Genomic DNA, 26,981 nt, shown 5'->3' with positions numbered 1-26,981 from the left:
ATGAGTCCCTCAGGAGGGCTGGTGGACACTGCTGCTGTTGAAGCCAGCTGCCCCAGCCCAGAAAGGCATCCAGAGTGCAGAGATGCAGCTATGCAGACCTTGGGAGCAGAGGAAGGTGCAGGCTGGCCACACCCACAGTGCAAGGGCAGCAGTGGTTCCAGTAGGGGGAGTGGGGATCCAATAGTGGCCTTTTCTCATGTGAACGTGAAATCAAAGTGCCTTCCTTTCCACCTCTGTTGTCAGGGAAAATTCTCCTCCTTTGTTTTAAAATTCTGGCTTAAAGAGATGCATTCAATGAAAGTGGTCAAATGGAACTCCCCATATCCAGGAAGCTCAAAGCACCCCAAACTGGCATCCAGCTTTCTCTCAGGCTGACTGTTGACCAATGGATTGCCTGCGTATGCTTGGCCCCAGGAAAATTCTAAGTTCAGATCTCCTGATGTAACAGCCATCTGTGGCAGAGGGAAGGCTCCCTGCTGACCTGGCCAGCTTCCTGAGGTCAGGTCAGGTGGGGAGCATGCGACCTTCAGAGGAAATGTGGGCTTGGTCAAGAGGGAGATCGACCCAGAATTGAGCCATGTCACAGCAGGGCCATGCCCAGATTGCTGCCTGTATTTGCAAATCAAGTTTTATGGGGACAGAGCCAAGTTTCTGCGTGTACACAGCGTCTGTGGTTGCTTTAAAGCTTTAACTGCCAGTTGAATAAGTTGTTAGAACAGAGACTGCTTGGCCTCAAAGTCTAACATATTTACCGTGTGGCCCTTTCCATTCTGGTGGAAAAATTTAACTGAACAAAATATGAAGGTGCACGAGACTGTTATCCCTCTCAACTAAACTCCTTGCACAGAGGTCACGGCCCTGTTCCAAGTGGTGTGTGCTGGATGCCAGGCAGAGCTTTATGTGTGTGAGCTACTTTAATTCTTACGCAAGTCTGTGAAGCAGGTGCTACTTGTTATAATACATCCCCACTTTATGGACAAGCAAACTGAAACACCAAGAGATTAAATAATTTGTCCAAGGCCATAAACTGATAAGAGTGGAGCTGGGACAGAGTTCTTTATGAAATAGGACAGCAAAAAAAAAAAAAAGAAAAGAAAAAAATAGGACAGCTACATTTTGATGGCTAATGACCTTGGGAAAAGGAATTTTCTCTTAACCTAAACAAGAGTAACTGGTCCCACCAGGAGAGCTTCCCTCTTCTGACTGTCTGCTGGGTGGTCCCCGATGTCACAGGTGATTTGACTTGCACTGATGAACTGGCAGCTGATTTGCTGTGTCCCCCTCTGGTCAGGTGGCAAACAAGCTGCCTCCCCACACCCTGTCACTTTCTAAGGACCGACCAGGAGGGGAATGAAAGTGGCCACACACTCAGAGAACGCATTTCTGTGGCTGGGCTGCAGCTTCCTCTCTGGCTAACTGACTGACCCCTGACTAGTGCAGCCGAGGCCAGGAACATGAGATGTATCTGGCTCTGTGCCCTGCGGCCTGGGGCTGAGGAGGTGCCACCAGCAGGGCCATGATGTGGTGACATCAGCACCAACAAGCCATGTGACACCTCTTTTAAACCATTCCAGACTCACAGCCCTTCCAGGTCTGCCCATAAAAGGAAGTCTATTTTACTCTGTGGGATTCAAGATCTTGTTTACACTATTTCCACACAAAAACTCCCCAGTAGATTCTAGAAGGATTTATGAGCTGATAAAACCTTCCTTTTAAAAAGCACATTTTTTACCACAGGTCAGCTCTGGACAGCTCTGGAGCTGTCCTTCACAGAATGCTTCCCCTGTTGGGGGGCGGCTGTTGTGGGGGAGGAAGCACATGCCTAGCCCCAGTGGTGTAAGCACTCCAGTGCCTCTGTCTTCCCACCCTACTCTGCCCTGACATCCTGAACTGGGCAGGCTGTGATCACTGTGGGATGTAATGAGTCTAGGTACACTGGAGCACCCAGCATGCTGCCCAGTATGTGGACATCCTGGCCCCGGGATGCCTCTCCAACAGAGATGAGACTGTAGGCCAAGCTGAGTACACCTCTCCCAGTAGGCCTGAGCAGCCAGGGCTATCTTAGGAACACTTTCCAGCCAGGAGTGCCCTTGGGACAGTGTGGCTTGTGTGCGACCACAAAGCTCATCCCAGGGTTCACTGGGCATAAGTGGCCATTCCTGCCTGTTTGGATACCATTCAACCACTCAATTCACGCAAAACCAGCCCTGAATTCCTAGCAACTAGAAAAACCACATTTGAAACTTGCAAAAACAACCAGACTGTCCTGAGTTTGTTTCATATTCAACTATGAATTAATAACTCTGGGCTAAACTGTTCAAATTCCTTCCCGAATCTTGCACACTGAAGACTTCCCTGACTATGGTCTTGATGTATGAAGTTGTGGAAATGTCACCAGCAGGACAAATGGCTTTTTCCCCCACGTTGTCATAGCTGAGGTCACACCTCTGCCCTGGCCCTTACCAAGATAGCACAAGAATCAGGGCCTTTCAGGTCACCACATTCACAAAAGCTCAGATTGTGCCTGGGTCATTTGTGACCTAAGCAGCTGGCACACCCTGGGGCTGGGCCCAATAGCACTGGTGTCAGAAGTACCAAGAGCTGAGCACAAAATGGGATTAAGATGGGTTTTGTCAGGAATTTGACCCTGGACTCAGCAGGAAACCACAACCCAAATCTGATCTCATGATACAGGTTAAATTAACTCAGACCTGAGCACCCTGTGGCTAGTGCTGCACAGTGACACAGAGGGGTGGGACCAGGCTACTTCCCAATGCTAAGGGGAAGTCCACCCATAGCCAGTGCACCTGCCCCAACTCCCAGTATCACTAGGCTCAGCTGCCTCTCCTCTCCTCTAGGATAAATAAAGTCCATTCTTTCATATCTTGTAACTATAGAAAAACTCTCCCAGAACTCTTTTTCCTCACATATGCTTACTGATTTGGAAGGACAACACTGACACTCCTTATGAAACCAACTTGCCTCCTTTTATTTTGTTCTTCTCTTGGAAGGGAGAATAATTTGCCAAGGGGTTTTTGGATGCCAAAGCAGAAATGCCTCCTGATTTAAACATATCATGTCTAAGAGGTAACTTCTCTGTGTACATTTCTTTGTCTGTCTATGCTGGGAATAGGAAGTACACTGCCTTTTCCACGGGAGGTAGGCAGCTGCCCAGGCATCCTAAATGAATACATGTATTCATGTACTCCAGTTACCTGGAGGTGGATCAATTTTAAGAGTACTGCAAGTTTCTCAGAGATAAACGTTTACCTGAATCACAGAGAAAGCATAAAAATACCTCTTTTCTGACAAAACTCAAGCCACAGGTACAGACCTCAAACTTGGTTTCATGGAGTGTTTCTAATCTTGCTAGAACACCATAGATTCTAGTGCTGACCTCAATTCTGGCACTATACACCTTTATGCAAATTCAGTGGGCATCAGTCCTTACACTCCATATTTTGACTCTAAAGAAAGATTTTTTTTCTTGTAATAGGTTGATAAGAATACAGCAGCTTCGCTGTTCTAAGTAAAGAGCAGAGCGTCATCTGAAAGGGACACTGGGGAGTATTTAGGCTCCCAGCGGTCCTCCACATCCATGTAATCCCCTTCCTGTGCTGTAGAGCCTGGAGGAAATGGTGGAAACCTTGGAGTGTGACTTCTGAGGCTGGATAGGAAAGGGTGTTGTGGTTTCTGCTCTGGCCCTGAATTTATAACCCTGGGGCAGGGCAAGTGAACTACAGGCCAAACCTGGCCTGCTGCCTGATTTTGTAAGGTCTATGTGCAAAGAATAGCTTTCAGATTTGTAAATTGTTGAAAAAATTCAAAATATGAATGTTTTGTTACAATATAGAACTTATATAGAATTCAAATTTTGTTATCCAAAGTTTCATCAGAACACAGCCATGCTCGTCTATGTGATATACAGCTGCTTTTGCACCACAACAGCAGAGTTGAGTGGTTATAATCAAGATCAGATGGGCCCCTGGTGCTAAAAACATTGACTAGCTGGCCTTTTAGAGACAATCTGCTAAGCTCTAAGGGAAGACAGCTGCATGTCCTGGGGTCACCCAAGCAGTGTTACCAGAGTAGTGTAGCATGTAGAGACTAAGGCCTCAGATGAGCATAGCCAACTAAGTCCAGTCCCTGCCCTGGAAGCAGATCTGGCAGCCACAGGCAAGCCTTCAGATGACTGTGGCCCTACCTGGCTGTGAGACTGCAACCTATAGGGGCTCCAAGCCAGTGCCAGCCAGGTAGGCTGCTTCCGGACACCTCACTTTCAGAACCTTTGTGCATTAACAAACACTTGTTCTTTTTAGGTTTTTAGGTTCTGGGTAATTTATTACATTATACTGAGGAGAGGGAGAATGTCTATGCTGGGCAAAAATACACCAAGTGGCCTTGCTAGTGTCTGCCAACTTTGGGCTATGGACTTCTAAAGAGGAGTTGGAAAGTCTGTTTGGTGAGTGAACTGGGAAACCTTGTGTCCTCTATCCCTAAGTGCTGCCCCCTGAGAAGTGGAGCCTCCTGCACTACTGAGTGCTGTGCCTGGACCCAGCACACTGGCTGATTTCCTAGTTCCAGGCCTGGCCGGATGGGACAATGGGACCCCCTCTACATACATGAGGATGTGGTATTCCTTGGCATTTATCTTTCCAAATTCCAAACAAGATGTCCAAGGGATAGGGTATGCTTCAGGGGAACAACACTCAGAAGCAGTATCAGTGAGCACAGTGGAGCACAGTGAGCACAGTGTGCCCAACTACTCCACTCCTGAAGCTCAGGGGTGCTGCCCGGCATCCTCCTCACCCCATGTGCCCACAAGCAGCATAATGGAGTCAAAATAGGAGGCACATAACCTCTCCTTGGAGCTCAGGGGTTCAGTCTGGAGAGTGACATTCAAAGTGCTTTGAAAGAAAAACAAAACCTTAGTTTGTTGGTAAGGACAGTGGTGTTTCTGAGACTGGAATTCAAAGATGGTTCCCAAGATTCCTGCCTCAGGTGTAAATTCTTTAATATGCCCTCACATGAGTATGGATGGGACTTGTGAATATGAGATACTTCACTCCTTTAATTAGATTTCTAATCAGTTGACTCTGAGTTACTCCAAAGGAGATTATCCTCAGTGGACTCAACCTAATCAGCCCCCCAAAAATAAAAAATAAAAACAAAAACAAAACAACAACAGTACAAGCAGCAGAGAGATTCTCTTCTTAGCCTTGAAAAAGTAGGCTGCTGTGCTCGGAGGGGACCTAAGGAATGGGCATATGGCAAGACCCCTGTATGGCCTTGGTTTCTAAGGGCAGAAAGTGGTCCGCAACTAACAGGTGCAAAGAACCTCAGATCTGCAAATGCAAAATTCCACCAACAAGCTGAAGGAAGCTAGGAGATAAGCCAGATGACCACAGGCCCTGGACACCTTGACTTCAGCCTCTTGGGACTCTGAGCAGAGGAGCCACCATACCTGTGTCTGGATTCCCAGCCCACAGAAACCATGAGAAACCAAAGGAACAAAGCTCTCATGGCTGCTGGAATCTACTTTCCTTGCATCCAGCACTTATGCAAGTCTGGCTCTTATTTGTACATCGTCCTGCCACTATAGGGCCTGGCCTGAGTCTGGGTGGACAGGCAGGTGGGCAGATCCAGGTATCTTTCATGCAGATACAACACCAGCCCAGTTCCTCAGGATCTTTCCCAAAGTGAAGCCAAACCTGTCCCGAAAGGCCTTTCTAGAAATCTCCTGACATGGTCATGAGACATCAGTGGGAGCCCACCTTCATGTTTTCTTATCAGGATCCAGAAGAATCCCTGAACTCTGCCTTCACATGCACATCAAAAACAATCTGCTGCTCCCACCCTGTGCCTGTTGTGGGAGGTCCCTGACCAGAACCCCTCCACGCCCTCCTCACACTTGTTCTTGGCAGGAGAACCAGGCCTGTCTAAGTCAGCAGTTCCGACTCTCAACAAACTACATACTAACACAGTCAGTAGACAGCAGAGCAAGTCTCCCATCAAAAGGGGAGCTTCTCCAAGGAGCACTGAGCAGTGAGGCCCACAGCCATCATGGATACCTTCTATTATCTGGCAAAGCTCAGGAATTAAAAGCTGCAGGGGGTTCTTTCAGAAGTGGGGGTGGAGAGATAGGTTCACTAGCACCTAAAACTGGATGTGCCCAGGGTGATGTCTGTAGGGAGAGAAGAGATCAGCCATGCTCCAGGGCCATCCTGGTCATTAGGATGATTTCACTTTGATCGTCTGAGACTTTTGCAAACACCTGGAGAAGAAACCTGGGTAGGGGAAGAGGAGGCCCAGTTTGGCGGCACTATCTGAGAGTTTGCCCTGCACAGTGCCAGCAGGAGCAAGCCCACAAGGCTCTGTGCACATGGACTTCTAGCAGGTATGCCAGAGGTTGGGGACAGGCTCTCAAATTCAACTTCAGAGTAAAAAGTGTTGAGTTCTTGCTTTTCTTTGTAAAAGGCCATCCTCTTACATGGAAAGGATGGAGTTAGGATTGCTCTGGTCAAATATTTCCCAGAGACATTTGGCCTGAGAAACTATAAGGCAAACTGCAAACCACCACTAAAGGATTAAGGAATGCGGGGTGGGGGCTGAAGGAGACTTGGGTACCTGCACAAAGGCACAGCTTCTACCAACCTTGGCTCCTTCCACGAGGATGAATTCTCTTCTAAACCACTCCTGCCTACCCTAGAGAGAACAGCTCCTGGGATTACTAATCTCTCCCACAATTACTCATCTCATGTAGCCCTGGAAAACAGTGACTAGTGAAAAGAAACCAGAGGAGAATCAAGGGGGCCCAGGAAGTACGCACAGCATGTCGGGGCAGTTGTCCGGCTTGTCCAGAAGGCCGCCCTCCATGACGAAGCGCAAGACTTGCTCGTTGGACAAGCCCTGGTAGGGCTGCTCAGCCAGCGTGGCGATCTCCCAGAGGACGACCCCAAAGGACCTGCCAAGACAGAGAAATGTGAGGAGCTGGGGAAGGGATGGCCGGACCACACTATGCCCTCTTTTCCAGCATTCCTTCAAGCTCTGGCACTGAACAACCGTCCTCAGCATGGGGACTATGGCTGTCAGATGGCAGGCCAGGCTCTGGGCTAAGTGTAGGTATCATCCAACCTCATCTGTGGTCACTAATGTTCACTGTAAATTCAGCCCTGGTAGCAAAGCTAAGGAAGCTCACATCAGAGGAGTTTGGAGCATCCCTTGCACAGTTAGGAAATTCCGACCCCAATCTCTCATTTAAACTCAGAGCACGTTGAGTTCAGCACCTAGTTCCAGCCAAATGTCCAGTAGGGCAGTGTCCCCCAAGCTTGCCTCAAAACAATAGTAATAAAATGCAGGCCTCCAGGCCCCAGCCTGTACATGGGTCTGGTGACCACAAAGGAGGCCTGGGACAAATGAGCTTTTCTAACAACTTCCACGTCTACCAAAGTGGTTTTCAATGAACTGTGACATAGGGGAATTTCTGGGGAAGTTTTTATTTTATTATTATTTTTTAACATTAATTTATTTGAGACAGAGTCTCAATTTGTCATCTTTGGTAGGGTACGATGGCATCATAGATCAACTTCAAACTCTTGGGCTCAAGAGATTTTCTTGCCTCAGCCTCTGGAGTAGCTGGGACTACAGGCACCCGCCACAACGGCAAGCTTTTTTTTTTTAGAGACGGCATCTCACTCTTGCTCAGGCTAGTCTTGAGACCATGAGCTCAGACAATCCACCTGCCTCAGGCTTAATTGTCTTTTTTAATCTTAGGAAGTTTTTAAACCCTATTGACATGTGGGCTCCCAATGGGAGCTCTGCTTTGGTTAATCTGTGGTAAAGGCCTTGGCCCTATGGCTCTATAGGGATCTTTAGATCCCTTTGGGCCAACGGAAACAAGAGTCCCTATACCCCATGAGCTCACAAGCTGCTGGGCCTGAGGGCCTTTCTCTGTCTCATAGTGGAGGACTCAGGGTTGCTGCACTGGGCAGTGGGGCCAGACAAAAAGGTACAGAAATTAGAATAAATTCTGCAGGCAGAGTGGGGGCGATTCTGCCATGTGTCAAGGATCACTCGTCAGTTTAGAAGATCAAACTACTGAAAACAAAATAGATAGCATGCATACACAGAAATTCCAGATGTGTTAAGAGGCAATGCTGAAATCTACAAAATAAACCTACCTTCTCAGGCAAATTCCCACCTCTCACAGAGTCTACCAGGCTCATCTGCCTTTCCACTCAAGCTGCTATGGTGAGACAGAACAGGCTGCATGTCAGCAAGCAGCCAGGGTAGGGGCAAAAAGGGGTCAACTGGACCTGCTACAGGCTAGGGGTGCTGGCCAAGCTGCAGCAAAAATCTTGGGGCAGTCTATTCCCCACCCAGAGCGCTCAGGATCCTGGCCTTGCACCCCAGCCCAGAGGGCTCTGACTCCCTATCAGAGCATTTTCTTTCTTTTCTTTCTTTCTTTCTCTTTTTTTTTTTTGTGACAGAGTCTCACTATGTTGCCCTTGGTAGAGTGCTATTCTGTCATAGCTCACAGCAACCTCTAACTCTTAGGCTTAAGCGATTCTCTTGCCTCAGCCTCCAAAGTAGCTGGGACTACAGGTGCCTACACCACAATGCCCAGCTACTTTTTGTTGTAGTTGCCACTGTTTAGCAGGCCTGGGCTGGGTTTGAACCCACCAGCCCCAGTGTATGTGGCTGGTGCTGTAACCACTGAGCTACGGGTGCCAAGCCCTATCACAGCATTTTCCTGTTATTTCAGCTACCTTCCATGAACCCTCCATTGGTTTTTATGCCAACTGGCACTAAAAGTAGAGGTCAGACAGAAACTTAGCCATCAGAGGACTAACCAAACCAACCAACATCCTTTTTAACTGCCAGTCACCAAGAAATACTGTAGCCTTCATGTTGTACAAGAGACACAGAAAAGCCACACACCCAGAGGCCAAAGAGCGGCTTTGGAAGGCCTTGGTAGAGAGAAGCAGGGTTCTCTTTGTCAGCTTTCACCATGCAAGCTCTGCCTTCCCAACTGGCTGGGTCCCATCAGCAGCAGCGACAGTCTCCTCTGGGACAGGCCTGAGGATGTGCTTCCCTTCCAGGCCTGCTTTTCCTCTTGCCACACACTGGCCATCCAGGCAGCCAGTTCTCACCGGATGGCCCCCACCCTGGCCCCCATAGCTCTGAATGCTCCAATACAAGCTCTCAGTTACTGGGCTGCCCACAAACCCAGCATGCCCCAAACTGAACTCTGCCTAGTGCCCTGTTCTCCTCTGGCCTCCCCGCCAGCCACAGCTAGATGCCTCATTCCACCAAAGATATCCACCTGTGGTCGGCCTTCCTGGCTTGTCCCCCTAACCTCAGCCTCCTTGGAGTCCCATGGTGACTGGCCAAGTGAGGCTGAGACTTGTCCCAAGGCAAGTCTCCTCCTTCCACCCCCCCACACCCCCCCCAATTCCTCCTCTCCTGGCTGCCCACACCCCTCCTTAAGTCTCTAGTACATCATACAACATAGCCTTCGACTCTAGTAAACATGACTATCTTCAAACACAGCTGAAGGAGGCCCTTCTCTGTTCAGAAACCAACAGTCATTGCAGAGCCTAGAAAACTGGCCCCAAATCCCTAACAAAGTTAGTTACTCAAGGCCTTCCTGAGCTCCCTTCAGCCCAACTTTCTCAGGAAGGGCCACCTTCCCACCACCATGTCTCTCTCCAGCACACTCACTGCCAGGAGCTCCCTCCTACTGTTCTGCCAGTGATAACCCATGCTCAGGGTGCTCTCACGACTTCATCTCTTCCATGAAGGGTCCTGTGACCCCAACCTGTCAGGATCACTTCCTCTTCTACATAAGACTTTGTCCCTTGATGATGGGGACATCCTAGTTTTCACCTGCATCTTCCACATGCTCAGCCCCTCATGAATACTCACATCAATGATAGCAGGTGACAGACTTGGCTCCCCACTAACTCATGCTGAATTGAACTACGCAAGTTTTCTGTTGAGCAAGTCTAGTCTGATGTCAGTATCGCCTGTCATGGGGTCACGTGGCTCTGAAGCTTGTGGCCATCCTTCATAGCTCAAAGGGACACCTAAGTCCTATTATTTTTCTGCTCCAAAGTATGGAGGCTAAGCCATTTCTACCCAACACCAGTTCTTACTAGAGACATTTAAACATCTATCAAGGTACCACAGAGGTAGCAGAGAATACAGACATCTGTAGACATATGTTGGTAACCTACACATGGAGTAGCTAAAGCCAAAGAAGTCCCACGGTTTGACCAAGGCCACACAGTCAGGCAGAGGCACTGAGAAATAGGAAACACCTGTGTTTTTCAAAGCAGGTCTTTTACTATGTGGTGCTGGCTAATAAAAACAAGTCTTACAAACAAAAAAACAAGTCTTACACACTTTGTGGACAGATTTAATCTTTAAACATTAGATTAGTGATTTTCAACTCGTGTGCTGTGAAAAGGATGTTAGGTGTGCCACAAAAATTTTTAAATATCATTAATTATTTTTGAAAGAAGTTCAAAACACAGTAAGTATATTCTTTTTATTCTTTTTTTTTTTTTTTTTTTGTAGAGACAGAGTCTTACTCTATCGCCCTAGGTAGAGTGCCGTGGCATCACACAGCTCATAGCAACCTCCAACTCCTGGGCTTAGGCAATTCTCTTGCCTCAGCCTCCTGAGTAGCTGGGACTACAGGTGCCCACCATAATGCCTGCCTAGGTTTATTCTTTTTTTTGTTCAACATAATTTAAGGGTGCCACAGAAGTTTAGCTCTAGGTTCAAGTGTTTCATGAGATAAAAAAATTTGAAAAATACTACATTAGATAAATGACCCTTATAAAGCCTTTTCTAATCATGAGCATTAAGGCTGTTTTCCACAAGGAATGGACCCACTGATGGGGGCTCACCCCATTGCCAGTGCTGGCTGGAGTTGGCACTCCGTAGCTACACATCACACACCAGGGAGGGGGATTGTGGCAATGTCCCACTTGGCAGCAAATTCAAACCCATAGAGAAATTTCCACTCTCCACTAGTGATAGTGTTATTAGCCACTAGAGCAGTGGTTCTCAACCTTCCTAATGCTGTGGCCCTTTAATACAGTTCCTCTCTCCACAGGTTGAGAACCGCTGCACTACAGAAATAAATAACCTTGGCTATTTGTGACCACTCAGAAAGCTTCTTAGTAAGCCCAGGAGTGAAGACTATCTGCAGGGCCATCCCACTGCTCAGGAAGGGAGCATGGCTTTACGCTGTGGGGTACGATACTCCCTATCCTTTGCCTGGTTTTCTCCATGCCTATAGGAGATGCTTGCGTCTTTTAATCCAAACTAGTCCTGTGGGAGTGACATGTTGCTACAAGGGAGTTGCAGGAAGAGCAGCCGCAGTGCCCAGAGGCCTCGGGATGAAAACAGCAGCAAACCTGCAGATGTTCTGAATGCAGAACCCAGATACTTCCTTTGACACTTCCAAGGCCTGTCTTATCAAGAACAGAGCATTTGGGCTGGGCATGGAGGTTCACACCTATAATCCTAGCACTCTGGGAAGCTGAGGCAGGCGATCATTTGAGCTAAGGAGTTCAAGACCAGCCTGAGCAAGAGAGAGACCATGTCACTACTAAAAACAGAAAAAAAATTAGCCAGGTAGGTGCCTGTAGTCCCAGCTATTCAGGTGGCTGAAGCAGGAAAATTCCTTCAGTCCAGAAATTTGAGGTTGCTGTGATCTAGGCTGATCTAGTTGCTTTAGCCTGGGCAAGTTAGTGAGACTCTGTCTCAAAAAAAGAGAAAAAAACAGAGCAGGGTACATGTGCTACAGAGAGGTGGTCTGAAGGGGTGTCAGAGAGAGGCCAACTTAAGCATAACACAAGGAAGACTTGCTATAAACAAGGATGTCTAAAGAACCAGGCTGGCCTGTCTTTGGGAAAAAGTGAATGTGTATTCTCTGGAAATGTCTTAGCAAGAAGCTCAGCTCAACCACCAGCTGTCAAAGATGCTATGAATGGGATTGGGGGCTGGGGCTGGCCTTGGGAATATATTCTAGTCCTAAGATTTTGAGATCTCTTCTACAAAGCCAAATCAATTTGTTTTTCTAGACTTTAACTATTTAAAATCTGAGCGGTCACAAAAATCTTAGCAATGATTGTTTTATGCTGTTATTACAATCCATAATCCAAAATTATTTCCAATCTTTCATGAAAGGGACAACTTTGGTTTAGCACCTGGGCGGCTGAGAAACTAACCTTCCACCTACTCCATCCTGGCTTTGCCTACCTGACTTACTCTCAAAGGCTATGTTAAAAAACAAAAGTATCTAAAGCACTGTCAGTGCCTGAGCATTTAATGGAATGAATACCAAATGCCTGTTCTTGCTTTTATTTTTTCTTATTGGTTCTTAATGGTTACAGTGTCAAATGGAAAGAAATTGGCATTGAACACCCTATGTCCCTGCTTATAGAACAGCTGCTAACCAGAATTTGGGTAAAATCAGCCCGTGAGTTATCAACAACCCTCGCTTTATCTTCCTATCCTCCCACTCCTGCTCTCCCGGGCTGTCCTAGTTTTCTATTTTATTATGCTATAAATTGACCTCAAACCTCTGGGAGGCATAAAACCTGTAAGAAATAGATGTATGCATGTACCAAGGCTTGCGCTCTCCTTGCAATCACAATCTCACAAAATGTGTAACGCTTTGATTTGATAGTAAACAGATAACCATCTTGGACAAGCTGGTCTCCAAAAGAGACCAGCTACTACTTGAGCTCAAGAAGCAATCACGCTTTCCTGGGTCATATTCAAATGCTATTTCCAATTTGCATTTGTCTACAAAATAAGATCCAAGGCCCTTGAACTGTGAAAGACTTACAAGGTTAAAAAAAAAAAAAAAAAAAAGATGTCAGTCACTACTGAAATAGTTCCTCTATGTGGTCACCCAGACAGCTGGAGTAAACAACTACCATTTCTGCAACCCAACAGCAATGGGATCCCCCCAAGACATTAGCTGACATTCTAGAAGGTAGATGTGCCAAGACCTTAGCTGGCCAAGAACCTCCGTTGTGTTTCAGAACCTGATCACCTTTCCACAATGTTGCCCAGGAATTGCAATAAACAATGCTACTGAGAAGCCTCCGCACCCCTTAGCTTCTGCTGTAAGACACTTTTATTAGTGAAAGGGAGACATTCTGTTTCCCATAACCACCCCTGGGTCAACAACAAGGATGCCCATGAGGGAGGACAGACAGCAGATGGGACCAAGAAGAAAAATACATTAAGACTCGTGGCTTGGGCCTAAATAAAGCACAGTCTGCAATCTGAAGGTTAAATTAGGTAAGGCAGACACATGCCAAGAATATCTCTTCATTGAGAAAGAAGAAAAGAGACAGAAAACAGGAAGCGGAGAAGCAGAGACAGGTGATGGCTTTGACATGTCCTAAGCTCTGGCGAGGTATAACCAATACCTGAAGATTGAAAGAAATGTTGGTTCCAAAAACGCCCTTCTGTCCTTAGGTAGCCCATTAACAATAGGAACACCTCCAAAATGAAGGAACGTGGTCCACAAAATGCTGAGCTAAAGCTGGAAATGGGGCCAGGCATAGTAGCTCTCACCTGTAATCCTAGCACTCTGGAAGGCCAAGGTGAGTAGATTGCTTGAACTCAGTAGTTCGAGACCAGCCTGAGCAAGAGTGAGACCTCATCTCTACTAAAAATAGAAAAATTAGCTGGGTATCATGGCCTATACCTGTAGTCCCAGCTACTTGGGAGGCTGAAGCAAGGTGATCACCTGGGCCCAAAAGATTGAGGTTGCTGTGAGCTGTAATGATACCATGGCACTCTACCCAGGGTGACAGAGTAAGATTTTATCTCAAAAACAAAACCAAAAAAGCTGGAACAGAAAACAAGAAGCAAGTAAAGCCTCCCATGCTAAAAGCTGTGGGATGTGAGGAGGGCGGGAGCTCCAGGCTGGCACTACAGTAAAGGGCTCTCCTACCAGACATCCGAGTGAGTGGTGAAGACACCGTCCTTGAGGGACTCGGGGGACATCCAGCGCACAGGCAGCAAGCCTTTCCCTCCTTTCCGGTAGTAGTCTGTCTCATAGATGTCTCGAGTCATACCAAAGTCTGGAGGTAGAGAGAAGACACAGAGTTATGAGGCTGCAGCAGAGGGCCCTGCTCCACTGTAAGGAGGTTGAATATCAGGCTTTGCAATTTTACAAAGCATAAACAAGGGGTGATTAGTCACATGATTAGCAAATACAAAAAAGAAATCACTATGCTTTATGCAATTATAATCTGATTGCTTTAAGAAGTGGATTCCTTTATTGCATTTAAAATGAGGTAGTTTATAAATCATCAAGTCCAATAATTTATCAAGTACTGTGTAAACTAAGGGTCCTTTCTACATGGTTTTAAAACCTGATCAAACAGTAATGTAATCAATGGCCTGATTGATGAGAAATGTCTCTCTGTGAAGACTAAGTGTGTGTAATTCCCACAATTTTCCTCCTCTTCCTTCTGCTTCCTTGTGATCTTGAGATGAGTTTTAACTTTTCAATTAAAAACAAACAAACACCAATTCAAACAGAAAAGCATAAACTTGGTAGCACTGCGCCATTGACAAAGGAAATAGCTTCACTGCTAAGTAAGGGGAAAAAATAGTGCAACAATTCACTATGACAAAAGTACATGGTAAGATGCCTAAGAGATGCTATTTACTAGGCCCTGAAGCTACTACTTAATACTGTTTTTCAACATATTATTCTCACTCAGTTTTGAAAATTTCTTCCATTTTCTATGTCTTCAAAAGATGTCGTGTAATTACGTCTGATGGCAGGCTTGCTTTATAATCCTAAATTATTGCTTCTTTGTCAGATTTTGATTTTCCACTCAATCATACAACATTTTCTTTTTCATGTGGACTCTTCTGTTCTCCTTTCCAGGAGAAAGCACTGCTCTACATTTTATGACAGACACTCATTCATTTCTCTAACTCGTGCCACAAAGAGGTAAGGCTATAAAGCAAACATGGGGAACAAAGTTCCTTGGGACTTTAACCAACATAATATACTTTTGCTATGCTAAGGGCCATCAAACCACTTCTGCTAAAAATCATTCATCATATTAGTAATCCATGATATGATGAGTACTGGGAAAACATTCTGAATCCTTGTGAAAAATAAAAATGAAATGCCAAAGTCTTATCTGTGAATTAATCCAGTGATATGCAAATGAGAGGATTTTGCTTTTACTTTCACAAAATGGAAAAGAAGGTATCCCAGAAAACAAACTCTCTTTTCTGAAGCACAAGAGAAAAATATTAAATTCTAGAAAGAAAAATGCCCACAATCACAAAGAAAATATCATACTATAAATATGCTACACGGTTCAACAGCAAATATAATCATTACTGGTTTAGATTGGAAAGATACTGGCACAAAAGAAGGTGTTTCCCACTTAATGCAGAATGGGAAGGACTGAGCTCCCAGCATGTGCAGGGGAGGATGACAAGGACAGGAACTGGCTCTCACTGAGGTCCTGCCCTGGGCCAGGTGCCTGCTCAGTTCTTTCCTGCACCCATGAGGTCTGGTCGCATCATCACCTCCATTTTCAGAGGGGAAGAAACTGAGGCTCACTGACTTAAGGCCCTGGGGTTAAGTTTAGGTCCAGCTGGCCGCCCCATTGCTGCGCTCTCCCCGAGAGTGGGGAAGGGGAGCTGGCTGACATTTCCCTGGGGACAATGGGAGGAGCACAAAACAAGCCCTGCCAGAGACAAAGGTGCTTTTCCTCGGGAACCCTGGGCTAGGAGAGACGTGGGGAGCCCTCCACCTCCCTGAGGGCTGCTCAGTTAAGCTGGGTTTCAAGGGGCAATACAGGTCAGGGTGCTGCAAAGAGTCTAACTTGGGGATAGTCTGGGAGGTCCTGCGTGAGTCATTCTGAGGGATATCGTCTATGACAAGATTCCATTTCACTACTGCTAGCTCCTACAAAGGAAAAATAAAAATACTCACCCCTACTTGGAAACCATTCTACAGGGGATCCTCGATGTTCACTAAAGGATCAAAATGTTTCACTCCAAAATCAATGCCCAAAGGAAAAAATAGATATTTCTAAAGGAAGGTGAATGCTTCTAGATCAGATAGTTCAACAGCTAGACAAAGAGGTCAATTTCAAATAGTTTTCTTTGGATGTTAAGCCTCCTCTGCAGTTTCTTAAGATAAATATTTGCTATTTTTCAGAACTATCATCATATCATAGTGGGAAGATGAGGGTCTGGGTAAAAGCAGGTGGTTTCCTAAGGAGTTCTAAGGTTACCTGTGTATTCATTATACAGACTGACAACAAGACCAAAGTGAAAAAACACACCTACATCTGAAATGAGTTTCTAAGGAGTGCTCAGAAACTCAATCTAAACCCTTTTTCTGGAGTAACAGTGCGTGGTGGCAACAAGGTGTCGTCTAATCAGTAGGTTGGTCAGCCTTGTCATGAGTGGTGTGAGACCTGCCAACTGGCCTCAGGTATGAAACCCAGTGAGGAGCGATGGCCCCTGCAGGTCTGCCAGGCCTCTTCCTGTCACTGCTCCTGCTCTGGGTAGGGCCTTCACCATTAGGATACCTTACCTCCTTGAAAACTGGGGGGCAGGGGAAAATGCTCCTTGTAAGTTAGGAAAATTGGAGGGAAGACTGGCAGTTTGGATGGTGACTTTTATTTCCAAGTCAAAATCACCTGAAAACATTGTCTCTATTACTTCTGTAACTAATGTTGAGAAGTTTTCTAAGAAAAAATGGACTCAAATGCCAAGAGCTGATCTCAGGGGCCATGGCTGCTGCCTGGACCACTGTGTCTGTCCATGTGCTATCAGGGTTAGAACCAGCCCAGCCAGGTTTGTGACTATCAACTTGGAGACAATCATGTTATTCGTAAGATCAAGTCTTTCCAACACTCAAGGGACGTATTAGAAAACCTCTCCACTGGCAGGTTAATAAGTCCTCAAAACACCTCTGAGTTTAGTTCTTACTCAGATCTGGAAAACTAAGCACATACCTCCAATTTTGACAGTGAAATCTTCAGCCACCATACAGTTCCGGGCAGCAAGGTCTCTGTGGACAAACTTATTGGCATTGAGGTATGCCATGCCATCTGCAATCTCTCCAGCCATCTGGATCATCTTGCTTAGACTTGGAGGTGCTAAGACTGGATTATTCTGTTGGAAATGTTTAAAAACAAAACTCACGTGAGAATTTAGAAATTTTTTCCCACCCCAAGTTCTTTCAGAATTTGCAGATCCATATTTGTCCAACCTTAGCATTATAGGTTATTCTGCTAAGAAATCTGGCCCTGCTCAGAAGCAGTGTCAGTATGAGGAGGATGCCATCTATATGGCGGAAAGTCACACACCTGCCCCCCAACCATTACACACAGCTGCCCAGCGAAACACCAATCAGCATTTCTTGAACCAGCATTTTCTATTTTGGGTATGGAAAAATGACATAAAGTGGAACAAGTCATTTCTGATATCGTGGATTCTTGGTTACTCAAATTCCTATTAGTTTATATTCCTTTTATTTCTACAAAGTGCAGGTAAAAGGATGGGAGAACATCATAAAGGCTGTGCAGAAATAAGCAAATACATTTTCCAAACGGACTCTCTATGTTTTATTTCCCACATAAACACTGTTATAAATTACTTCATCTTTTTCTTTCTCTTCAGCTTTCTTCCAAAGTACAAAAATACTGGGATTAATTTTTCAACGCACAATGTGGCATTCCTTGGACTGTACTTTCTGTGGGCACCTGACAAGTGACAAGCTTATCTTAGAGGGGACCAGTGTAAAACATGGTGATAGGTTAACATGGATAAACACATCCTTTTTGCAGAGGAGGATAACATACTCACTTGGGAATTGAAAAGAATCACTCCCAGACAATAATAAATCCATCTGAAAGAATGTTTTATGTGTGTAAGACATATGCCCAAGTCTTTCCAGTGCCAAAAAATCAATCATCACCCCCTAGGTTAGACGCTTTTACCTTCTGTGGGTAACTAATGCAACAGATTTTACCTGGGCTCCCCTGACTAGAAAGCATGTCATACAATACGACAAAGCCATCTTGCTGACAGGTCCTATGCAGTACCTCTGGAGCTCCAACCCTGTGGGCAATGGGAAAGCAGGCTGGGTTCCCAGCAGGGCTCCTCAGCACTGGCTGGGAGCACCTAATGAGGTGCTAGTTTCTAAGGAAAGCCAGTACTTAGAAGCAGTATAACAACAACTCCCCAGTATCTCTGGGGTAGTTCCCTAGCTCAAGAACACACACATTTAAATTCTGAAGAGGCTATTAAAAGCTGTATGGATGACTTACAATACCCTTACTGCTCACTTATCTGTGACAATTGACATTATGTCCTGGGGGTAAGCCAGAGCCATCACTTTCTTGCTCCCAGCCATCATCTTTGCATATACTTTTTCTCCTTAGGAAAACAACGTTTTTTCATGACACTTCCTTTTAGCCTCTTCTGAACTTTCAATATGCAACTGTGTTAGGAAATGTTCAGGTGAAATACACAGTTTATGCTGATAATACTTATGTGAGGGGCCTAAACCCTTCCCTTTCCTCCTCCCTTAGAACAAAAGGCCTACCTAGCTCCACTCTAAGAGTTCCACTGGAAAGACTCTAGCCTGCCAAAACCTCCCAGCAACCTGTGGAATCTTCTTCCCCCTAAGCCTAGTATAAAAAACAAGCCCCCAACCATCCTCACTGCAGCAGCCATCTTTGTCTAGGCAGGTCTCAGTCCCCTTTCATTAAACTTGGCCTGAACCTCTCCTGGTCTCGTCTCTCTCTGGGTAGTTAAGTATTGGAGTATAAAGTACAGGTGTTTGCTATGAAGTGGTCATTCATAATTAACGTGAAAAATGCAACCACCCAAAGGAACTTAATGTCAAACACGGAGAGACAGGGCTGACATTCTGTCAGTTCACGGTGTCACACTGCCCTTCTTTCATTTACTGAGATAGCAGAAATCCTTAGCCTGCTTAGAGGCTGACTTTAGATAAGTGCATACATGGCACCTACACTTGGTGAGGTAAATAAGCAAATCTGAACTTAGGGAGGAGCAAGTAGAATACTGTGAACCTTCAGGAAGAGCACACACATATTTTCATACTTGACTTAGAAAGTTAGAAAGAAAATATTTAAATTTGACACCTCTATAGGGAAATTCTGGTCCTGGAGAGGATTTCCAGGAAACATTCTGTCCAACCCTCTTATTTTACCCATAATGAAACAGAGGTCCATAAGCCTTTAGTGGCTACCTGTTGTCCTCAGATGGTGACAGAGCCAGCACTAAGACCACATGTCCTGAGTTTTTATTCTGTGCCTGAAATTGGGGACGATGGGACTGAGTTCCATACTTTTCAGAGGTACTTGAAATGACGCTGGCAAGAATTCTCCTGCCACATCACCAGTCACTTGTTGGACCAAAATTTTCTCCTTCATTCTTGACTGTGTATTAAGGAGAGCCAGGAAAAGCCACAAACACCCAGGGGTCCTGGGGCCGAAGGCTAGGCAAGACAAGGGGTGAAAGTATTGTGAATCGCCCCCCTGTCCTGCCTCAGTCCATACTTGGCCTTGTGGCTCTTGCAGAACTTGAACACCAAGTGTTGGAAATAAATGAAGTCAAAAGTGAACAGGTGGGGCGGTGCCTGTGGCTCAGTGTGTAGGGCACCAGCACATACCAAGAGTGGCAGGTCCAAACCCGGCCCTGGATGAACTGCAACAGAAAGATAGCTGGGCGTTGTGGCAGGCACCTGTAGTCCCAGCTACTCGGGAGGCTAAGGCAAGAGACTCACCTAAGCCCAAGAGCTAGAGGTTGCTGAGAGCTGTGATGTCACAGCACTCTACCGAGGACGACAAAGTGAGACTCTGTCTCTAAAAAAAAAAAAAACAACAAATAAAAAAAAAAGTGAACAGGTGCCTGAACTTTACTTCCACTGCAAGGGAGCAACCATGATGAAGTTGTAGATTAAAAGAAGAAAATAGGCTTGGCACCCATAGCTCAGTGAGTAGGGTGCCAGCCACATACACTGAAGCTGTGGGGGTTCGAGCCCAGCCTGGACCTGCTAAATGATGACAACTGCAACCAAAAAATAGCCAGGCGGGCATTGCAGTGGGTGCCAGTAGTCCCAGCTACTTGGGAGGCTGAGGCAAGAAAATCGCTTAAGCCAGAGGTTGCTGTGAGCTGTGACGCCATAGCACTCTACCCAGGACGACATAGTGAGACTCTGTCTTAAAAAAATAAAAGATAAATAAAAGAAGAAAATAAAAAATCAAACCTCACAGAGAACAGCAAGAGAAATTCCAAAGGGATAGAAAAAGGGAAGTTATTGCATTTCTGCAATACAAGCAGACCCCTTCTCCTAAAGAAGCCAAGCCAGGGTCAAGGTAAGGGCTTTGGACCCACTGAGGCAACCACATGAAAAGGTGGGCATTGCTGGTACCATCTCAGCATTTATCTACTGGTTTATTCTCAGAATTGTTTACTGGTAAGACTGGTTCATGGTTTAGGAATCTAGAAGGTGAGGCACCACAGTGACTTGATGAAAAATCACACAGGACTTTGGCAGGCTTAGGGTCTGAAACTCATGACCTAAATAAAATTTTTTTGTAGACTAAGCAGAGATCGGGCAGCTGAGGAGACTATTACTTGAAAGTGCAAGCAAGACACTGAATCAGGATCAAGCTTGAAATGCAGATGCAGAGTTTGAGAGATCTGACTTCCCAATCTCACAGGCATAGACTGCTGACAGTGCAAGGGAAGGGCTGTGTGTGTGTGCACGCGCTTATGAATGAGCCGGGTGGGAAATTGCCTCAGCAGCTTCCCAGATGCAGGGGCAAGAATCCAGTCAGATTGACACAGATCTTTAATTTGTCAAATGCCTACCACAAACACTGCCCTGAGCTGCATGCATACCGGACCTGGGATGAAAAGCAAAACTCTATGGGGTGCAGAGGGACGTACCCCAATAGCAACACCACAGGACACAAGGACTTGTGCGAAGAAGATGAGTTGAGCACACTGAGAAGTCAGTGGAGGTGGCAGCCACTCCTGGCCAGGGGCAGGCATGCATCAGGGAAGGTGTGCACCAGCATGGTCTGGCAGATGGACATGAGACATGGGATGGAACGTGGGAGGAGGGAGTGCAGGGACAAAGGCGCAGTGGCATCCAAGGAACAATAAACACCTTTCACAAAGATAGAAGCCTTCCTCTGTTGGGGAAATCCTTCACATAAAGGACCTATAACTCAGCATGCTGTGAGAAACACTCCTTGCTGAAAAGCAAAGTGACTTAAAGACACAGTATTTTCCCAGCAGGGAGTTTCTAAAGGAAAGAGAATGGGCAAAATCATGTGTGAAGTTGGCAAAAATAAAAACTGACCTCCATTTCTGGCCTCAGAGACCTGAGGTAACTTTTGAGATCACCCCGTGTCATCAGCTCCATGATGACCAGCGTTGGCTGACCTTGGGACACCACACCGAGCAACCGCACCTGGGAACAATCAGAAAGAAAAAGACTTCGAGGGTGTGCACGGCCCTCACCACTGCCCATGCTGTCCAGATCTGTCCATGTGGTGCCAGAGCTGGTGACCTGGGATCCATCCCAACCGCCCTGACCACAGGGATCTGCAGGGGATGGTGAGGCAGCAGGTGACTATCCAGAAGACAGGCTGGGACAGCAAACCCACACACGGGATGGCCTCAAACACACGAGGGCCCTGTGGGACACATCCTCCCTGTACTGGATTCTGGCTTTTCAGGGACCTTCTCTTACCACATGGTGACAATTGAACTCCTTCATCACAGAAGCCTCGTTGAGAAACTCAATCCTTTCACGCATGCTTGCGGCCTCGTTCACCGTTTTTATGGCCACCCTGGTTTCAGGCTCATCTTTAACCACGCCCTTGGCAACTCCTTCGTAGACCATCCCAAATGACCCCTGCCCGAGCTCTCTGTTCATGGTGATTTTCTCTCGAGCTACCTCCCACTCGTCAGGTACATACACTATAAAGAAGAAATGGAAAGTTAAACAAGCATGGAAATGAGCCCTTGCACAGAACCTGCTTTCATGGCAACTGTGAACTGAGGAACACACAACGTCACTTCCTAAAACCCACAAAGGAAAATACCAGGAGACAGGGGCCCGGCTTGCTCTAAACTCTGTCTGTGTGCTATAGATTTGAGTAAGACACTTGTATGTCAGGGGTTGGCATATTTGAATCTTTGAGGATTTCAAGATAATTTGAGGATACTAACAGTAGATGAAGACCAGAAGAAGCAAAGAAACCGAGGACAGCAAAGAAAGCAGTGGTCCCTTTTATTTATTTTAAAAACTCTATTCTCTGATAAATGTAAATTAATTATAGGAGCTAGAAAAACTGGATGAAATGGACAAGCAGGGTTCTAGGGTTCTAGGAGGTTTGGATTTCATCCATCTTCATCAATAGATTAAAACTCAAATCAGAAAAAGAGAAGAGAAGTAGGAAGATAGAAGAGTTTTTCTTCTGGATCAGGGCAGGTCAGAGGTGTGTGTAAGAGGTGATAACATTGTACGTGGGGTTCTACTTTGCAGATGGATCCAGAAGCGGCATCAGGGTCCTCAATACTGACTCCAGGCCTGCGCTATCTAACACTTGAATGTCACTAGTCCATCTTGAAATAAGCTGTCAGTATTTGACCCCCAGACCTCTCATGAGCTGCAGAAGCCACAGGACTCTGGGACTGAGAGGACCAGTGGTGCCTGGTGTGGAGAGGACAGCAGTCGCAGCCGATGAACAGACGGGGCTCCTGGGGCTTTGGTTTGGGCTCTGTGAACTCAGGGACCTCCACCACGGGGTAACAAGTTGGGAGGGGCACAAGATAAATATTGAGCCTGAATATGATTTCTTCTCCAGATTCTGTCTCGTTAGCTTCGAGAAAATAAATAAATAACTTTAGACAGGAAGGAAGGTGAAACAGAGAGAAGTGAAGAAAACAAACCCAAACTGAGGCTCCGTCCATAGAAATCAACCTATTCCATAAGACATTTCAGTCATAACCTTTATTATTCTAACATTGTGTGCTAATGTCCCTGCCTAAAGGGGACCTGCCAACAGGCTCCATCACACATTGCCCGGCAGGAAGGTGGTCCTGGTTCAGGAATGCAGAAGGACCAGCAAATGGGGGCTGTGCCCGTCTTTGCTTTTATGCATCAGGTGCTGCCCTTGGTTCTGTGGCTGGGTGTGAAAGAAGCAATGAGCTGACAGCTGTATTCTAACATCCTCTATGTCCCAAGTATTAGCTTTTAAGTGATGCCTCAAAGGAAAGATTTTTTTTTTCTTAAGAGACAAAGTCTTATCTGTCACCCTTGGTAGAGTGTCGTGGCTTCACAGCTCACAGCAACCTCCAGCTCTTGGGCTTAGGCAATTCTCTTGCCTCAGCCTCCCAAGTAGCTGGGACTATAGGTGCCCATCACAACGCCTGGCTATTTTTTTGTTCCAGTTTGGCCAGGGCTGTATTTGAACCTACCACCCTCCTTATATGGGGCCGGTGCCCTACTCACTGAGCCACAGGTGCTGCCCAGGAAAGATGTTGATTATAAATTAGGCCCAGGAGACACCACCCATTTACACCACTGAGGAGTGTCCAGTATGGACTTATTAGTCGTCTTGAATTTTCTTTCATACACATTTTGTAGATCATCCTACATAGGGTATTTAAGAATTTCAGAAATGGAACTCTATCCTCCAGCTGGCTGAGATGACGAAGGGGCTGGTCTTTGCTCAGACAAGTGACTGTGCAAGACAGCTATGCAGCAGATAAGGCTCTTCACAACGCCCTTCGGAAAATGTAAGGATTCCCCGTCGCTGTTCACTGATCTCTGAGAATTCAGGCTTGCTTTAAATGAGAGTAAGTAGGTAGCATGCCATAAAAATGTGGGTTAAAACTAAGCACATCTATTTCTTTGGAGGTCCCTGAAGTCAATACCCTCACAATCCTTGACTTTAGATTCAACCCATCAGCTTTGACTTTAACCAGCAGTCCTGAGCTCCACCAGCCAGGAGACATCACTGCACACAATGTTATCAGCACTTTCCTGTAGGAGAATTTCAGTGTACTTTGGAGACAGGTGACATGCAGATTAGCTTTGGGAGAAAGAAGTTTTTAAAGCAGTTTTGACTACAGTGTCATTTTGTCATCCCTAGAGGAAACTAGCTATATGGTGTTTGTCAAAAAGTCAAATAAATTAAGTTCAAATGAGGTAACAGTGTACCCACCTGTTGGCCTGGGTGGCAATAAGACTGTTTTTGTTTTGTTTTGTTTTAACAAAGAACCAGGACATGTGACGAATGCATTATGGAAGGACACAAAATTTGAATTCAAATCACCACTAAAGAGTGAATTTATTGTACTCATGCTTTTTCTAAACTTCCTGGGTACTTCATAGCCAAAAACTACAAAAGCTAACCTTCAGAGCTTTACTCCAAAGAAGAGTAGATTTAGTACCATTGTATTCCATACTAGTAGACAGGGGGAGTGGCCTTGCCTTATCTCTATCAATTTCATTGTCTGTGATGACTCCCTTACCTTGATTTTTTAAAATGCCATTATTTATATAAAGTATGCATACTTGCTTGCTTGTTTAAAGAGACAGGGTCTTGCTATGTTGCTCAGGTGGGCCTCAAACTCCTATTCAAGCAATCCTCCCACTTTAGTCTCTCAAGTGGCCAAGACCACAGGTATGTGACGCCATTCCTGGCATTTTGTTTGTTTGTTTTTTTTTAGGGAAAGATTCTCTCCACAAGGTACAACCCTTGTAAGTGTGGTGTGCATCCTTCCAGAATGTTCTCTATGCGTTATAAACACACATACAAATATATGAGTATATGTGACTATTAAAAAAAACCTTTGTGAGACCTTTATAAAGACAAGGATAACATCCACACTATTCCCATTCGGAGAAGGCTGCTTTTGATTGGCTTTCCTACAAACATAACTGAGTTAGAAATGAGCAAAGAAATCATAGTAAAGCTTTAGACATTTATACAGAGCTTTTCAAAGATCAAAAATTATCTTATGTTTTCTCTTGATCAGGAAATCAAGTAGAATAATCACCACTCTGTATCTCATATCTCCTGTTCATCTACTTTCACTTTTCCTGAAGAAGACAGCAAACACCTTTTCTGAACACATTCACCAAATTCACACATAAATGAGCCCAATCCAGCCCCTCCTTCTGCCCAGCTTTCGGGATTGCCCAGGGAACCTCATAGCCCTTTCCACGGTGACTGAATTCTCATCCTGACTTCTAAACTGTCTAGGTATGTGAGCCTGAGAAGAGCATTCTTGGAGCTCATTTCCTCATCTACAGATGGACATTGAGAAAACGCACTTTTCAGGGATGTCAGGAGCAAATGAAATGGTCTTCGTAAAAGCCCCTAGCAGAGGAGCAGTTAATGGAAGAAAAATGACTGAGACTGATGACTAACCCCACCTCCATCTGATTTACTCAAAAGGTTTGGGTGAGAGCATACTTGGAAGAAAAGAGAAAAAAAGGGGGAAAAAGAAATAACTATTGAGTACGACCCAGCTTCCAGACACTGAACTGAATGGCCCTAATTAGTTATCAGCAAAAGTAATGTGGATGGAGCCATGAGGGCACAGCCGTAGTCAGGAGGAAATGACAGAAGAATTCCAAGATAAAATGAGCAGAGAGGCAATTATAATGATATGATGCTCAAACTGAAACTAGTTTAAAAGGGCTGTTTGTCAGCTGCAGCCTATCTTCTATGTAGATGTTAACAATTAAAAACCTTTTTTTCATTCTAGCATAAAATTTCAAGCAATTAAATAAATTAATTACTGGGCTGGCCACATTCATCTCTGAAGCCTGTTTTTCCTTGGGGCACCCCACATCCCAGAAGTTTTGATATAGTCTCTGAACTACTAAAAATTTTGATCAAAAAAGAAAAAAAAAAAGAGAGAAATATGAATGAAGACGGACCCAAGGCCCAAGATATCTTGAAATAATGCAAACTCTTCCCTTCCCCTAATTAGCAACACTCCTAAAAGCTCCCTATCCACCTCCCCTGAACTCTGGCAGTGAATGTGGCTGGGACCCTCACCATCAGCAGCGCTGAAGTACTCTGGGTTCACAGACGCATACAGCACTCCATTCCCAAGCCTGTTGTTATTTCTGTCAGAAAAGATAAGATTTAGGTTAACAAGACTCATCTCTATACGTTTCTGTGTGTCCCTTCCATCTTTGTGTTCACAGCCTTGTGTGCTGTTTGCTGAAGCATCTGGACAAAGGCGTGGGGAGTGTTCTGTTCATGGCAGCTCTTGCCTAACACTCCTGAGTCAGGCCTGGAGTGGCCAGCAGACATTTGCTAACGTGTCTTTTGGCTTCTTCAGCCCCTCAGATCAGAGCTTTTTAGGAAACATTTATTTCTTTCCTTCATTGGAAAATGACAGAACAGCTTATCTGATTGGGAGGGGTGAAACATCAAGTTCAGAAAAGCTTGCCTAAGTTGCAGTATCTGTGCAACACGACAGCCGGTACGGGGAAGGTCTGTACTATCAAAACACATCTTGTTGCTTGTGGTTAAAATTATCAGAAAATGTTCTCTTTCCTGTCAAGAACAACTGTCTGGAAAAATCAGTCTTTGCAATCCATAGACTATTTCCTCAAAATCCTTAACAAGACTACCTCCATACATATACAAATCATCACACTACTTAGCTGCAGAAGTATTTGAACTTGGCACAAGTCACTGACCTCTTTCTGTGGAAGACGTACAGCATGAGGAACAACCCTCCCACGACCAGCAGGACAGCCACGGGCAGAGCAATGATCAGATGGATGAAATTTTCATATCCTGCTGCAGCAAAGGGGAGGAAATGATAAAATGTGATTAGGTAAACTCACTTTGGTTTTGAAATTCAGCTGGAAG

The 26,981-nt window shown here is 45.5% G+C and overlaps 1 protein-coding gene across 2 annotated transcripts in view; it reads right to left on the bottom strand.

Annotated features, from left to right (window-relative positions):
• IGF1R (insulin like growth factor 1 receptor) overlaps positions 1–26,981 on the bottom strand; it is a 325,080-nt gene that overhangs the window by 1,487 nt on the left and 296,612 nt on the right. The window contains exons 14-20 of one of the 2 annotated variants that reach the window (XM_003788643.2): positions 26,807–26,909; positions 26,154–26,224; positions 21,824–22,053; positions 21,431–21,541; positions 17,040–17,199; positions 13,991–14,120; positions 6,830–6,964 (exon numbers count right to left, since the gene is read on the bottom strand). In XM_003788643.2, coding sequence (XP_003788691.1) covers positions 6,830–6,964; positions 13,991–14,120; positions 17,040–17,199; positions 21,431–21,541; positions 21,824–22,053; positions 26,154–26,224; positions 26,807–26,909 — 940 coding nt within the window. The remainder of the gene's footprint in view (positions 1–6,829; positions 6,965–13,990; positions 14,121–17,039; positions 17,200–21,430; positions 21,542–21,823; positions 22,054–26,153; positions 26,225–26,806; positions 26,910–26,981) is intronic. The other variant, XM_012804437.2, reaches the window with a different exon arrangement.

This window comes from Otolemur garnettii, unplaced genomic scaffold (genome assembly GCF_000181295.1).
Source record: "Otolemur garnettii isolate 467f Iridium unplaced genomic scaffold, OtoGar3 scaffold00029, whole genome shotgun sequence".
NCBI lineage: Eukaryota > Metazoa > Chordata > Mammalia > Primates > Galagidae > Otolemur > Otolemur garnettii.
The sequence above is the reverse complement of the archived record's forward strand: the minus strand, read 5'-3'. Positions and strand labels throughout refer to the sequence as shown.